The sequence below is a fragment of the Scomber japonicus genome, chromosome 11, assembly GCF_027409825.1.
Source record: "Scomber japonicus isolate fScoJap1 chromosome 11, fScoJap1.pri, whole genome shotgun sequence".
Classification (NCBI taxonomy): Eukaryota; Metazoa; Chordata; class Actinopteri; order Scombriformes; family Scombridae; genus Scomber; species Scomber japonicus.
Genome location: NC_070588.1, coordinates 6,403,830 through 6,416,998, shown reverse-complemented (window position 1 = coordinate 6,416,998; position 13,169 = coordinate 6,403,830). Strand labels below are relative to the sequence as shown.

The 13,169-nt window shown below is 39.7% G+C and overlaps 1 protein-coding gene across 1 annotated transcript; it reads left to right on the top strand.

The window, feature by feature from the left end:
• Positions 1-10,676: 10,676 nt before the first annotated feature.
• On the top strand, positions 10,677-11,465 carry LOC128368317 (kininogen-1-like). Its single transcript, XM_053329107.1, has 3 exons — positions 10,677-10,695; positions 10,793-11,214; positions 11,424-11,465. Exons 1-3 carry the CDS (start codon positions 10,677-10,679, stop codon positions 11,463-11,465), a joined length of 483 nt encoding a protein of 160 aa, XP_053185082.1.
• Positions 11,466-13,169: the final 1,704 nt, after the last annotated feature.

Genomic DNA, 13,169 nt, shown 5'->3' with positions numbered 1-13,169 from the left:
AATGGACCTTAAATCATAACCAGCAGTGGAGGTAGAAGCTTCACTTGAGTCATAAGGTAGGCAACATCCTTCCTTGGCGTTCTGTTGATAGGCCCATAAAACCTCCAGAGGGCTGACCGGATGAAGCCCCCGATTCTGCCACTGCTTCTACCCCTCCTGCTGGCTGATGATCATCTTGCTAGCCACATCTTTTGTTTCTTTTGTTTCTTCTTTGCTCAGCAGCTTGTGCCAGTGACTTGATAGCCTGTCAGAGCGGCTGGCCTCAGATTCCCATCCCTTTCAGAAGCCTTGTAGTGGACTTGGCAAGAAAACCACTGCAGCCAACCAGCAGGGAGCACCTGTGTTCTGTTTGGTTCTGCTTTAGTTGCTAGATTGGAGTACTTCAGCACAGTTAGTTTCTATGATGACGAGGGGATCAGATCAGGCCTGAGACTGGTTTTTATGATCTTCAGTGGGTGGGTGAACCTCTGGTCTTGATCGATGTTTAGCTTCCAATTCTGGCTTTGATTCTTCTCCTGGGATTGACCTATTTGGTACATTTTACTGCAGGTACAAAGGTAGTGGTGTTTGAGAAGCCAGGGGTTTCCTAATTTCTTCCAATACCAGTCTTGCCTAAGGACCTAGTTGTGCCTGCAGGTGTAGCATCCTTGGTTGAGGCAGCCAGTGAGTATGCACCAAAGGGTCTGCTTTCTTCAAACCACTGATTTAGGCTCTTGAGACTGGGAAGAACATCATAGATAGCGCTGATAATGAAGCTAAGACTGCCTCCTTCTATTTCCCAAGGATCCTTACAGACAAGCTTCCAATGTTCAAGGTTTTCCCATCTTACCCTTTGGCCCAGTTTTGCCTGTGAGACCACCTTTGCACATCGTTCTGCCTCGTCCTGCTGTTGTATCTATTTTACCACCAGCCCTCTCTTGTGGGCAGGTGTTGCTCTGTCTGTGCCTGTGGGTCTATTTGTGCCTAGCCCAGAGCTGTCTCTTCCATGCTGCACTTGGCCTACATTAACTGTGTCTGAGAGCATTTAAAACATGACAGTGTTAGATTGTTCTTTACTCCAAAAGTCTTGACCAGACTCCTCAGATTTGACCTCCAAAAGAACTGCACCTGTTTTAATCACACTTCCAAGTCCCAAATTAGTAGTAGTTTGATCAGTTGACTTGAGATGTGAATCCCTAAAGCCTTGACCTTGGACTTGACTACCTACTGCAACACTTGACTTGACAAACCTGAAAGCAGAAATCAAGTATGTAAGTGATAAACAAGCTTGAAATAACTTGATTTTGGTTTTGTAAGAAAAACAATCACTGTTTTATTTGTGTTATTTGTTTATTTGTGTGTATTTGATTTGTGCTTTGTGTGACTAAAACTTATCTTTCAGGATTTTAGACTTAATAAAGCTGCATTTGACACTATTTTTGAGGATGTACATAACACTAACATAAGAAATACCCTACAGTACTTGTTAATTATTGCTCATTGACAGCTTCATTGCCTGTTATTATGTTGTTCAATTTGTGTGTACTGCAGTAGGAAAATAACAAAGGTAAATGTAGATAAGCATTGCAATACCAATGAAAAGAAACACCCTAAAATCTTTTGTTGAGGGTTTGAGTTACAGAGATTTGTGTTTTGGTATGTCAAAACAAAACAAAACAGAGTGTTCAAGTGTTTCTTTGTTCCTCAGGGGAGGAAAAATACAGGTTTCCTGATAACATCACACTGGTTTGGTATGAGGGTGTGTGTTTGAAACAAATGAACTAAAAAAAACGTTGAGCCTTCATTAATATGTCTGTGTCTTAAACTGCAGATATGTCAGTAAACCTTCAATATGTCTCACAATGTCCAAATCATGAGTGCAACTGTTACAAATAGCATGAAAAAGCTACTGCTGTATTTTTTCATTCTAGCTCTATGGTTCAGATCCTACATGCTTCCACTCACATACTTTACCCTGACACAACAAAGATGTTTTGATGGGACGTCAGCCTCTGCCCATGATAAGCAACTCTGGAGGTGTGGCTTCGCATTAAAAGAAGCAGCAGGTAACAGGTGCATCTGTAGATTTGTACAACAGCACACAGTAAGTTAATCTCTGCTTATGGTCTGTTGAAAATATTGGAGTATAAGGAGTAAGTACCGGGATGATGGTTTAATTTTTATACAGTATATTTTGCACATGACACTTTACTTACAGTCATCTCATTTCGAATGTTTTGTCATTAAACATTGCCATCTTGCTATGTTTTTAATTACCCATGTGAAAGTGGATCTGTATGGATTTATTCAAAACAATTTAATATGCATTTTCTTTAATTACAGGGTTTCAGGTTGTGAAATGTTTCAACAAAACCAAGGTAAATAACACAATTGCTCTCAGTTCATATATGAACTGTATCTTCACATTTGCTAAATATGAATTTATGACTATTTCCAGGAGGGCAGGATTGCCAGGAGTGCCATGGACATGGACACGGCCACGGACATGGACATGGACATGGTCATGGTCATGGTCATGGACATGGACATGGTCATGGGCATGGTCATGGTCATGGACATGGGCATGGGCATGGACATGGTGGTTGTGGTGGTTGTGGTGGACACGGACACGGACATGGTCATGGTCATGGTCATGGACATGGACATGGACATGGTGGTTGTGGTGGTGGACATGGACATGGACACGGGAATAAATGCAGGCGCAGACGCAGGCACAGGCGTGGCCACAAACATGCCAAGTGCCACAAGAAGGGGAAGGACTCTCATGGGGTAAGGTTCAGTGGTGTAATGGTCTATTTTTTCATAACAGAAAGTGTATTTTCTTTAGAGTTCAGTAAAGCCTAAAGCATGAAGAGTTTGTGAAATCTAAAGTAGTTAGAACCGAATTACACTAATTCACATCTGGATGAATATTGATACATATTATTGGGGTAGTTTGGGGGTTTAGTGCATCTTAACAGTCATCATCGGGGAGGAGCAAGTGTTAGTCTGTCTATCATGTTCCCAGAATGTATCCTGTTTGTCTGGGATTGAATGGTCAACCTTTTCGACACAATTTCTCCAAAACTGATCTAATGTACATACAAGAGTTATAAAACAACGCTTACATCAGTTTGGTAGTTGTCACCTCATTGAATATATGTTTCTCTGTTCCGCTTTAGTCCTCCAGCAGCTCCTGCAGCAGCAGCAGCAGCAGCGACTCTGACTAAATTAAGATTCCTGGATGGGAAGACAAACAAGACCAGGAACCACCTGGAAGTCTTTGTCCTCCTGCCATACAATAACAACAGTAACACTTTGTAACTCCCTCAATAAATTTAAACAAGCTTTTTTCAGAACATATGTAAAGTACACATTTTGCATGGTTTTGTATCAAATACTTGAGTAATAAAATTATTTGAAATAGATGAGCTTCAGTTTCAGTTTTCTCTGCAACCTGTGTTCATGTGAACTTGAAAGATTTTGTGATTTCAGTGTGTTGAGTTGTTCTGTGATTATTAGCCTACATATTTGAAAGTAGTGTGATTGGTGCTGGGTATCGTTTAAAAAATTACGATACAAGTACCAATCCAAATACCCTTAAAGTGATACTGATACCACTAAAGTACTTCATTTCAAACCCATCATGTGAAAGAAACATCAAATTGCATAAAATACCACCACTCCCCCACATTTGGTTTTTACTCAAAGGCATTTTGAAAGTTATTAATATTTAACGCGTTGGTTGGCTGTGAGTTGGTCCAGTTGGTCTGGGTGCAAAAATGATTTATTGCAGGTATCGTTTGATGGACGACGTCTCGATACTACCTTAAAAGTATTGAGTAGCAATACCAAGCCCTAATGTGTGATAGTTTTTCTTTGTAGAAAAATTAAACAATTCAGATGAAAATCAAAGTTGCACCTATGAGGGTCATTTGAGGTCATTTTCAGCCAGTGTCATTATTGATATGACCACCAGGAGGCGTTAAAGTATGATATTTTTAAATCTTTTGCATGGTAGTTTTAAAGTATATAACTGGTGATTTTATATGTATTTCTTAATGTCAATAAATCTCACGTGCAGAGCAGAACCAACAATGAATTGATCAATTTCCAAGTATTGTGTGTATATTCTTTATGGTAGACTTGAATGATGACATGTCTGCCTCCAGGAGCGTGTTCTTCACTTAGCTGGATGTTGAAGGGGTTTTTTCTTTACCATGCAAAGGATCCTGTGACCATCCACCACTGCTATATTCTGTAAACATCCAGGCCTCTTTATGTTACTGAGTTCACCAGTGTGTTTTTCTTTTCCTCAGAATGTAGCAGGCAGTTGATTTGGCCTCTCTGATGGAGTTTTTGTTGTTTTTGCAGCCTAAGGTTTCACCTATATTGAGAGCTCCTTTGATTGCATGTTGTAAGTTAAATCAATCAATCAATCTTTATTTATATAGCCCCAAATCACAACAAAAGTAATCTCCAGGCACTCTACACATAGAACAGGTCTATGCTGTTCTAATATTTATACAAAGAGACCCAACATTGCCACATGAGCAGACACTTGGCGACAGCAGCAAGGACAAACTCCCTTTTAACGGCAAGAAACCTCAGGCAGAACCGGGCTCTAAATGGGCGGCCATCTGCCTTGACCAGTTGTGGTTGAGAGAGAGAGAGAAACACTTTGAAAATCAACATTGAAAATAGTAGGTCCAGGACAGGAATCTGTCATCCCAATGTCTACAACCCCAGGTTACCTTTGAGACGAGAGTGCACAGAACAGGAACAGCTTCCAAATGCAAAGACCACACCTAGAATCAACTCCAGATATTTTACCTGGTTGATTGATGATGAAATAACAAAGGAATTGCCCACACCTGTCTATGAAACTGCTTTTAAGTGAATTGTCCAATTATTTATTGTCCCTTTTATAAGAGGGTGGTATATATCAAAGAGCTGTAATTCCTAAACCCATCCTCCAATTTGGATTTGAATACCCTCAAATTAAAGCTGAGAGCCTGAACTTTAAACCCATATTCATCATATAACTGTGAGTTGAATATGTTTTGGTAGACTTGTGTCAGTGTCCAAATACATATGGACCTAACTGTATATTTTACATCGTATGTCATAATGAGGTTTTCACCATCCATATCCTTTAACAACCACAGATCATAAGTTGGTTCCTGTTATTTCGATTTTTCACTTTGATTTTTGGTGTGATTTTGAATCCAGCCCTGAATGGGTTGATGATTTTGGTTTTCATGAGCTATTGTTAGGTCATTTTGTTCTCAACAAATTATACAATCTACATCAATAAAGATTTTCAACTTAAATAATTTGTTAATCATGATCCGATGTGTGAAGTATTCCCTCAAATTGTTTGAGCAGTGTAGTTTATGTTTATTTAAAAGGTTGTGGCTGATTTATTTAGTTGTACATTCAGGACTTCCCTACACACACACACACACACACACACACACACACACACACACACACACACACACACACACACACACCCTTACTAAAAAAATACGTTTTTTTTTAAAGAGGAGTTCAGGCACCGCCCCTGATGATGACTGTGTGATTGTTCATATAAAGCAGAATCAACAGACTGCTGAGTTTGTGGAGTTGAAGTCCAGCACATAGTAAGTTCACTAGTGGCTACCAGGGCAAAATATCATAAAGTGTGTGTATGTGTGTGTGTGTTTTATTATTTGTAAATTATTAGACTGATTATTTTGCTATCTTGTTCATTTTATTTCATTATTTTATGATGATTCACCCTATTTTTGTAACATTTAGCAAAGCAAGTTGGATTACAGCTGTTGTCTACATGACATGGCTGCTTATAATATATCCACATTTTCATGAAAAGTTATTGATTTTCCTGTGTTCAGAGGGGATTTGTGTGTTCTTTCTGTTTCAGGGTTTGGATCTGACATTTTCGACATGTACGGGCATAATCAAGGTAAATGAATCACATTTCTTCTGTTCACTTCTCAGTATTTTTCACCTGTACTAAAATGCTGTCCCCATAATTTCTCTCAAACTTTATGTGTGGATTTTAAGGAGCAAAAAAATACATCACAAACTGGCAGTGAAACTGATTAAAGTTATCACCCTTTTGTTTGACTAGGAGCTCAGATTCCCTCTGGCTGTGGTCCTCAGCCAACACCCGGAGGATACCCCCATGATCCATCAGGCACTATTCAAATCTGTGTGGGTCCTATAGACCCACACAGTGGAGGGCAGGCAGGCCCTGGCCCTTGTTTTGAGTGTGGGCCTAGCCATGGTCCTGGACATGGGCATGGGCACGACGGACATGGACATGGGCATGGTCATGGTCATGGACACGGTGATGCTCATGGTCATGGACATGGGCATGGACACGGTGATGCTCATGGTCATGGTCATGGACATGGACACGGTGATGCTCATGGTCATGGTCATGGACATGGGCATGGGCATGGACACGGTGATGCTCATGGTCATGGTCATGGACATGGTGGTTGTGGTGGCCAGGGACATGGAGGTGATTGTGGCCAGGGCCATGGACATGGTGGTGGTTGTGGTGGTGGTGGACATGGACATGGTGGTGGTTGTGGTCGTGGTGGACATGGACATGGACACGGACATGGACATGGACACGGACACGGACATGGGCATGGACATGGGCATGGACATGGACATGGACACGGGAAGAAATGCAGGCGTAGGCACAGGCGTGGCCACAGGCATGCCAAGTGCCACAAGAAGGGGAAGGACTGTCACGGGGTAAGATCCAGTGGTGCAATGGTCCATTTCTTCACAACAGAAGGTGTATTTTCTTCAGTGAAACCTGAAGCATGAAGAGTCTGTGAAATCTAAAGTAGTAAGAACTGAGTTACACACATCCACAACTGGATGATTACTGATATATTATTGGGGCAGTTTGGGGGTTTAGTGCCTTGCTGAAGAGCATCTTATCATCAGGGAGGAGCAAGTGTTAGTCTTTCTGTCACCTGTACAAAATGTATCCTGTTTGTCTGGGATTGAACCGACAACCTTTTGGACACCATTTCTTCAAAACCGATCTAATATACAAAAGTTATAAAATGACGTTAACATCTGTTTGGTAGTTGTCACCTCATTGAATATATGTTTCTCTGTTGTGCTTTAGTCCTCCAGCAGCTCCTGCAGCAGCAGCGACTCTGACTAAATGAAGATTCCTGGATGGGAAGACAAACAAGACCAGGAACCAGCTGGAAGTCTTCGTCCTCCTGTCGTACACAGTATGACCTTAAGATGTACTGCGTAATTTAAACAAGCTTTTGTCAGAACATATGTAAAGTACACATTTTGCATGGTTTGTATCAAATACTTGAATAAAATAAATAATTTTCAAATTGAAAACAGATGAGTTTCAGTTTTCTCAGCAACCTGTGTTCATGTCAACATGTAGGATTTTCAGTCTGCCGCAGTGTGTAGAGGTTTTCTGTGATTATTACATATGTGAAGGTATTGTGATTAGTACCAGTACCAGTACCAATCCAAGTACATTTAAAGTGATATTGATACCAATTGAGTACATTCGAAACCCATTATTTGAATAGAAGCATTAAACTGCAATAAATACCACCACTCCTCCACATCTAAATGATTAGATTTTTACACAAATGCATTTTGAAAGTCTTCAAATTCTTAACATTTAATGCTTGCATTAATTGGCTGTGAATAGGTCCATACAAATAGTCATATTTTCTAGATATTGGTTCAAAAAGGATCGATTGCATGTATTTCTTAATGTAAACAAATCTCACACACGCCCAAACCAACAATGAATTAATCAATTTCGAAGTATTGTGTGTGTATCCAAAGCCTGATATATCTTATATCGTATTTCGAATGAGAAATTCACCATGTATACCATACATGATTTTGGTTTCATTGACCGTTGTTACACCATTTTATTCTCAACAAATGATACAATCTACATCAGTAAAGATAAAAATTTGTCAATCATGATCCGATGTGTGGTTTAAGTGTTCCCTCAATTTCTTTGAGCAGCGTAGTTTATTTAAAAGGTTGTGGTTAATTTATCTAGTTGTACATTAAGGACTTCCCTACATACACACACACACACACACACACACACACACACACACACACCCTTATTAAATAAATAAGGTTCAGGCACCGCCCCTGATGATGACTGCGTGATTGTTCATATAAAGCAGAATCAACAAGAAGATAGATACGTTAACAGATAGATTAACAGTAGGTTTTATTTTTAACCAGAACTTTTATTTTGAAAGAGTGTGATGTTGTGTCTGGTAATCGTTAATTTGACTGCAGATCGATGTCACCATGACAATGGTGATGGACATGGTTGAGGTCGAGGTTGTGGTTGTGGTCGTGGTCGTGGTCGTGGTCGTGGTCGTGGTCATGGTCATGGTCATGGTCGTGGACATGGACCTGGATATGGTCATTGTTATGGTGATGGACATGGGCATGGTCATGGACATGGTGATGGACATGGACATGGACATGGACATGGACCTGGACATGGTCATGGTCATTGTCATGGTGATGGACATGGTCGAGGTCGTGGACATGGTTATGGTGATGTGCATGGTCATGGTCATGGACATTGACATGAACATGGATATGGTGATGGACATGGTTGAGGTCATGGTTGTGGTCACAGGGGTGGTCACATGCATGGCCATTGTCGCAAGAAAGGAAGACAGTGTAATGGGGTACGAAAGTAAAAACTATACACTCTATTGTCTCCAAGCTGTGTGCATTTATATCATCTACAGTCATTACACCTCAGCTTTTGATTTAACAAGGTTTCTGGCACCATCTTCAGGCTAAACATCTGTTTTGTCCAGTCAGATTTAAAGGCAAGAAAATCCACAAACAGATCCAATGCACTTCAAAAGCTTTACATATTAATTGTGAGTGTGTTCCAAACAGAAAACACAAACAGAAAAGCAACTATAGCAAAATATAAATGAGAAATCAGTCAAAATGGAATGTTTTCCTAAAGCCTAATTTTATAAAAATGATTCCCAGATCCAGAAATGTGCTCATCATCAAAAGACATGATAATTGAATAATGTTATGCATTTAGTATTTACAGTGTTATTAATTATATAATTGTAATGAATTACTTGCATATAAAGATGAATAAATGACAATCATTGCTCTTGTCCTTGTTGTAGTCCTCCAGTAGCAAAGAGAAACAAGTTGCCATCTGCTTTTCATTGTAATCATCAGTTTATTTGAGCACTTGCATTTGAAAGCAAGTGTGTTTTTTTCAGATGTTGGTCTGACAAACTTTTTTGAATACTGTTAAAATCATGTTTAGCTGTTACATACTGTGTTGCCTTCAATGACCTGTTCAGTCAATATGCTTTACAGTAAAGTCAAAAGACCTGAACACAATTTTCATCTCTGACTCTCCTTTCAGAGAATGATTGTACTAGTCACTGTGATATGTATATTTTTAATAGTTTTAATAAGGAACAACCTTCCTGTTAGACGATGATCATAATTGTTCCCAGATTTTTTAAAAACCAAACCCATCTATTATAAACACTTCCGTTTATAATAAAAGCTGTTATCTCTCTATGTTTTCCTTGTATTTTCTACTTGACCTCAGATGTCTTGATTACTGTGTGTGCTATCTGTCCATGTGCATGTATATTATCTTTATTTACCCAGGTAAGGTTGAACTTTTGTTCGGGTGGTAATTTGTCAGTAAAAGTCACACACCCTGCAGCTCTCCAGTTCACTCAAATGCATCAATTATTACCCAGCTTCATAAACAAACATTTGGTGCTGTAAGTCTCTCATTTATGTTGTTATCGCTCTCTTAATTACTATACTAACTTTTTAATATTGGTCATAACTGTACATGGCAGTAACATGAATCAGTGTAGATGCAGGCTCCTCAGTAGTGTTACTGTCTATAATGGAGTAGTTTGGTGGCTTTTTAAACTGGAGAGTGAGCTAAATTAATAGCGCTAATTGAATACCAAAACATCACATAGCTGCTGCTGTTGTACACATTTCTACAGACTGAAATGGCCAAAAGAGTTTCATTTCCGGCCCAACCCCAATTGGTGGAGCTCTGGGGTCACAGTGCATGTGGTCAATTTAATTAATGTCCTGTTTAAACTTGGAAATATCATGTTCTGTCATATTCAAGTCAATAATTTCTGAAATGTTGCGTGAAAGATGTGTGCAGAATAGTCGACTTATCAAGCAATGACAAAAAGAGACTCAAATGATCAAAACATACCTGACTGTAAGACAAAAATGATCAATTACTTTAAACCAGCTTTTAAAACAAGTAGCAAATATCTCAAATGTTTGTGTGTGGGTGTTTGTATCCATATCTTAGAATATATATGGCCGATATTGACTGTATGTTAATGATTACATGCACACACCCAATGAGATCACTTAGTAAAAAAATTTGCTGATGAGAGTTGAGGCACTGCCCTTAATTATGTGAGGTGGGGGCCACTGCAGGTTGAGGTGCGGCTGCATGTAAAAGCAACGACAGGAGACGGCTGCGACTGTGGATCTGCGCTCCTGCACACAGTAAGTTGCAGTTTTATGAGTCTCATGACTGGATGCTAAAAGACAAGCTGTCAATTTATTTAAAGTGCTTTTGTTTCTGTCACAGGATCGTCTGAAGTTTTAAAATGTACGGACATAACCAAGGTAAACATCACGTCCACTTTTAAAAATGTATTGAATGTGCATCACTTTTTCTAAATTCTGACTCATGGCTGACTCCTCTCTTCTCTGTATGTTTCAGGAAACCAGTACCCTGGGTACCCAGGCCATCCTCAGCAGATGCCAGGGGGATACCCTCAGTGTCCTCCAGGTGCTGTCCCACCACCACACTTCCCTCCTCAGCCCCATGGTCCACCTGGAGGCAACTACGGCCACGGACCAGGACCTGGTTTTGGTTACGGCCAGGGCCAGGGTCATGGACAGTGCCCTGGACAGGGACATGGCCATGGACATGAGCATGGGCATGGACACGGACAGGGACATGACCACGGACACGGACATGGACATGGACATGGACATGACCACGGACACGGACATGGACATGACCACGGACACGGACAGTGCCATGGTGGGCACGGCCATGGACATGGACACAAGAAGCACAAGAATAAGCATGGTCACAAGCATGGCGGTTGTCACAAGAAAGGAAAGGATAGCCACGGGGTAAGATACAGATGTTTTCTGCAGTAGATGTTCATTTTTATTGTGAACTGAAACTGTGAAAGCATAAGCCAATTTAAGTACAACTGAAAATGACATAATCGCAGAAACACATGGCTTTTAAATAGATTGATTAAAGCAAGAATTGATGCTCTCAAACATGTATGATCTGATCCCCGACTGAAATAATGGCACTATTTTTTTGTTTGTAGTCCTCCAGCAGTTCCTGCAGCAGCAGCAGCGACTCTGACTAGATGAAAACTCCTGGATGTGAGAAGAAACAAGAGAAGTTGCTTTCATTGTCCTACGTTTTATTATAATCAATATTTTACTGCCTCAATGTAAAGCTTAACGAGAGATTTGTATCCAACACCTGCATTTTTACAATCGAGCTTTTGTCAGAAGATACTGTATATAAAAACATGGCTTTAGATTTTATATGTTAAGATCCATGTATTAAGTGAAAATAGAGCTTTATGTATATTGACTTTCTCAGGTGAACAACATGAATGCTATATTATGTTTAAAACTGCCACATTATGACATGGAATAATGCCATATAAGTTTTTCTTAACTTTCCATAGTTCGGGTGGCATTATTGCTTCCATGTTTGTGTTCATGAGAATAAAATAAAAATTGTAAATGTGAGTAAATTAACTGTACAGTGTCTTGATTCGTCTCCCTGCAATATTTCTGTATGCACTTGTAGGCGGACTCTTTATTTTATCAGGGAGGGATGACTGAGCACATTTGCGGTCACACAGCAGTAAATCTCACCCTGGACCTGCCCGTACAGTCTCCATAATCTGCTTTTGATAGCCTGTGCAATCAAACACATGTTGATATTGATTTTCCAGAACAGGTACACTGGTATTTTTTATGTAATCCTTTATTTAAACAAGTAGTCTGTTTTTCAAGAAAGACCTGTGTACAAGAAGTTTACACATATAGACACACATAATTCACAGATAGACATTTAGAAAAAGATTTGCAAGCATGATTGTTAACACAGAAGTACAATGTTTTAAAACATCTGAAATCACGTTTACCAAGCTCAGAGTGTAGAAGAGGTACAGATAATGTTAATATACCCTAAGACCTTACATTATAGGTATTGTAATTAAATGTAATTAGCGAACAAAGATAAGTGGGCAGTTTTTACAATGAAGTCTTTATAGATAAACCACATACCACTCCCTTCAGTCTGTTCTGCAGACCAACCCACCTTTTTGTGGACTGGGCAGTGGTGTGTAACAAATGTATCACCTGTTATAAAACAATGTTTAACCCACAATGAAGAGGCTTTAAGGCGGAGGGAGAGGCATGCCTGTGTACAATATTACCATTGCCAAGCAAAGGCAAAATTGTGGAGTGTACAATTGTTTTGTAAGAGTAACAAGATTTGTTTCTATACAGAAGTCCTATTTTGAGCATTAGTTTGCTTGATAGGTTTTCCACATTGACCTTGAAAGTGAGTTTGGTATCCAGTCAGAGTCCCAAGTATTTATAGCAACCAACAAATCCAATTATAGAACCTTGAAGGGTGTGGATGTAGGTGTAAGTGACCTAGAGAATAACATTCATTTTGTTTTGTCAGAATTTAATACTAGTTTATGATTATTAAGAGCAATCTGAAATGTATCAAATGGTGGCTGCTGCTCTTTGTTATTAAAAGTAAAGATTGTATTTTGTGAATTACTCAGGATTGTTAACTGCTAACTGATGATGGGCTCACTGTGAAATCTATCAGCTATACTTCACCTCAAAGTTCACTGACCATGAAGTCTAACAGCTATACTTCACATCAAAGTTCACTGAAATTGGATATCCTCAAACCTTGCCCTCAGGTGACACTGTACACAGGCTGATTCCCTTCATGGGTGTGGTTGTCCAGTCCTTATGTGAACAGCAAGTTGATTGGTTCTGCTATTCAAGAAAGGTTGAAAGTTAGTGCTCAT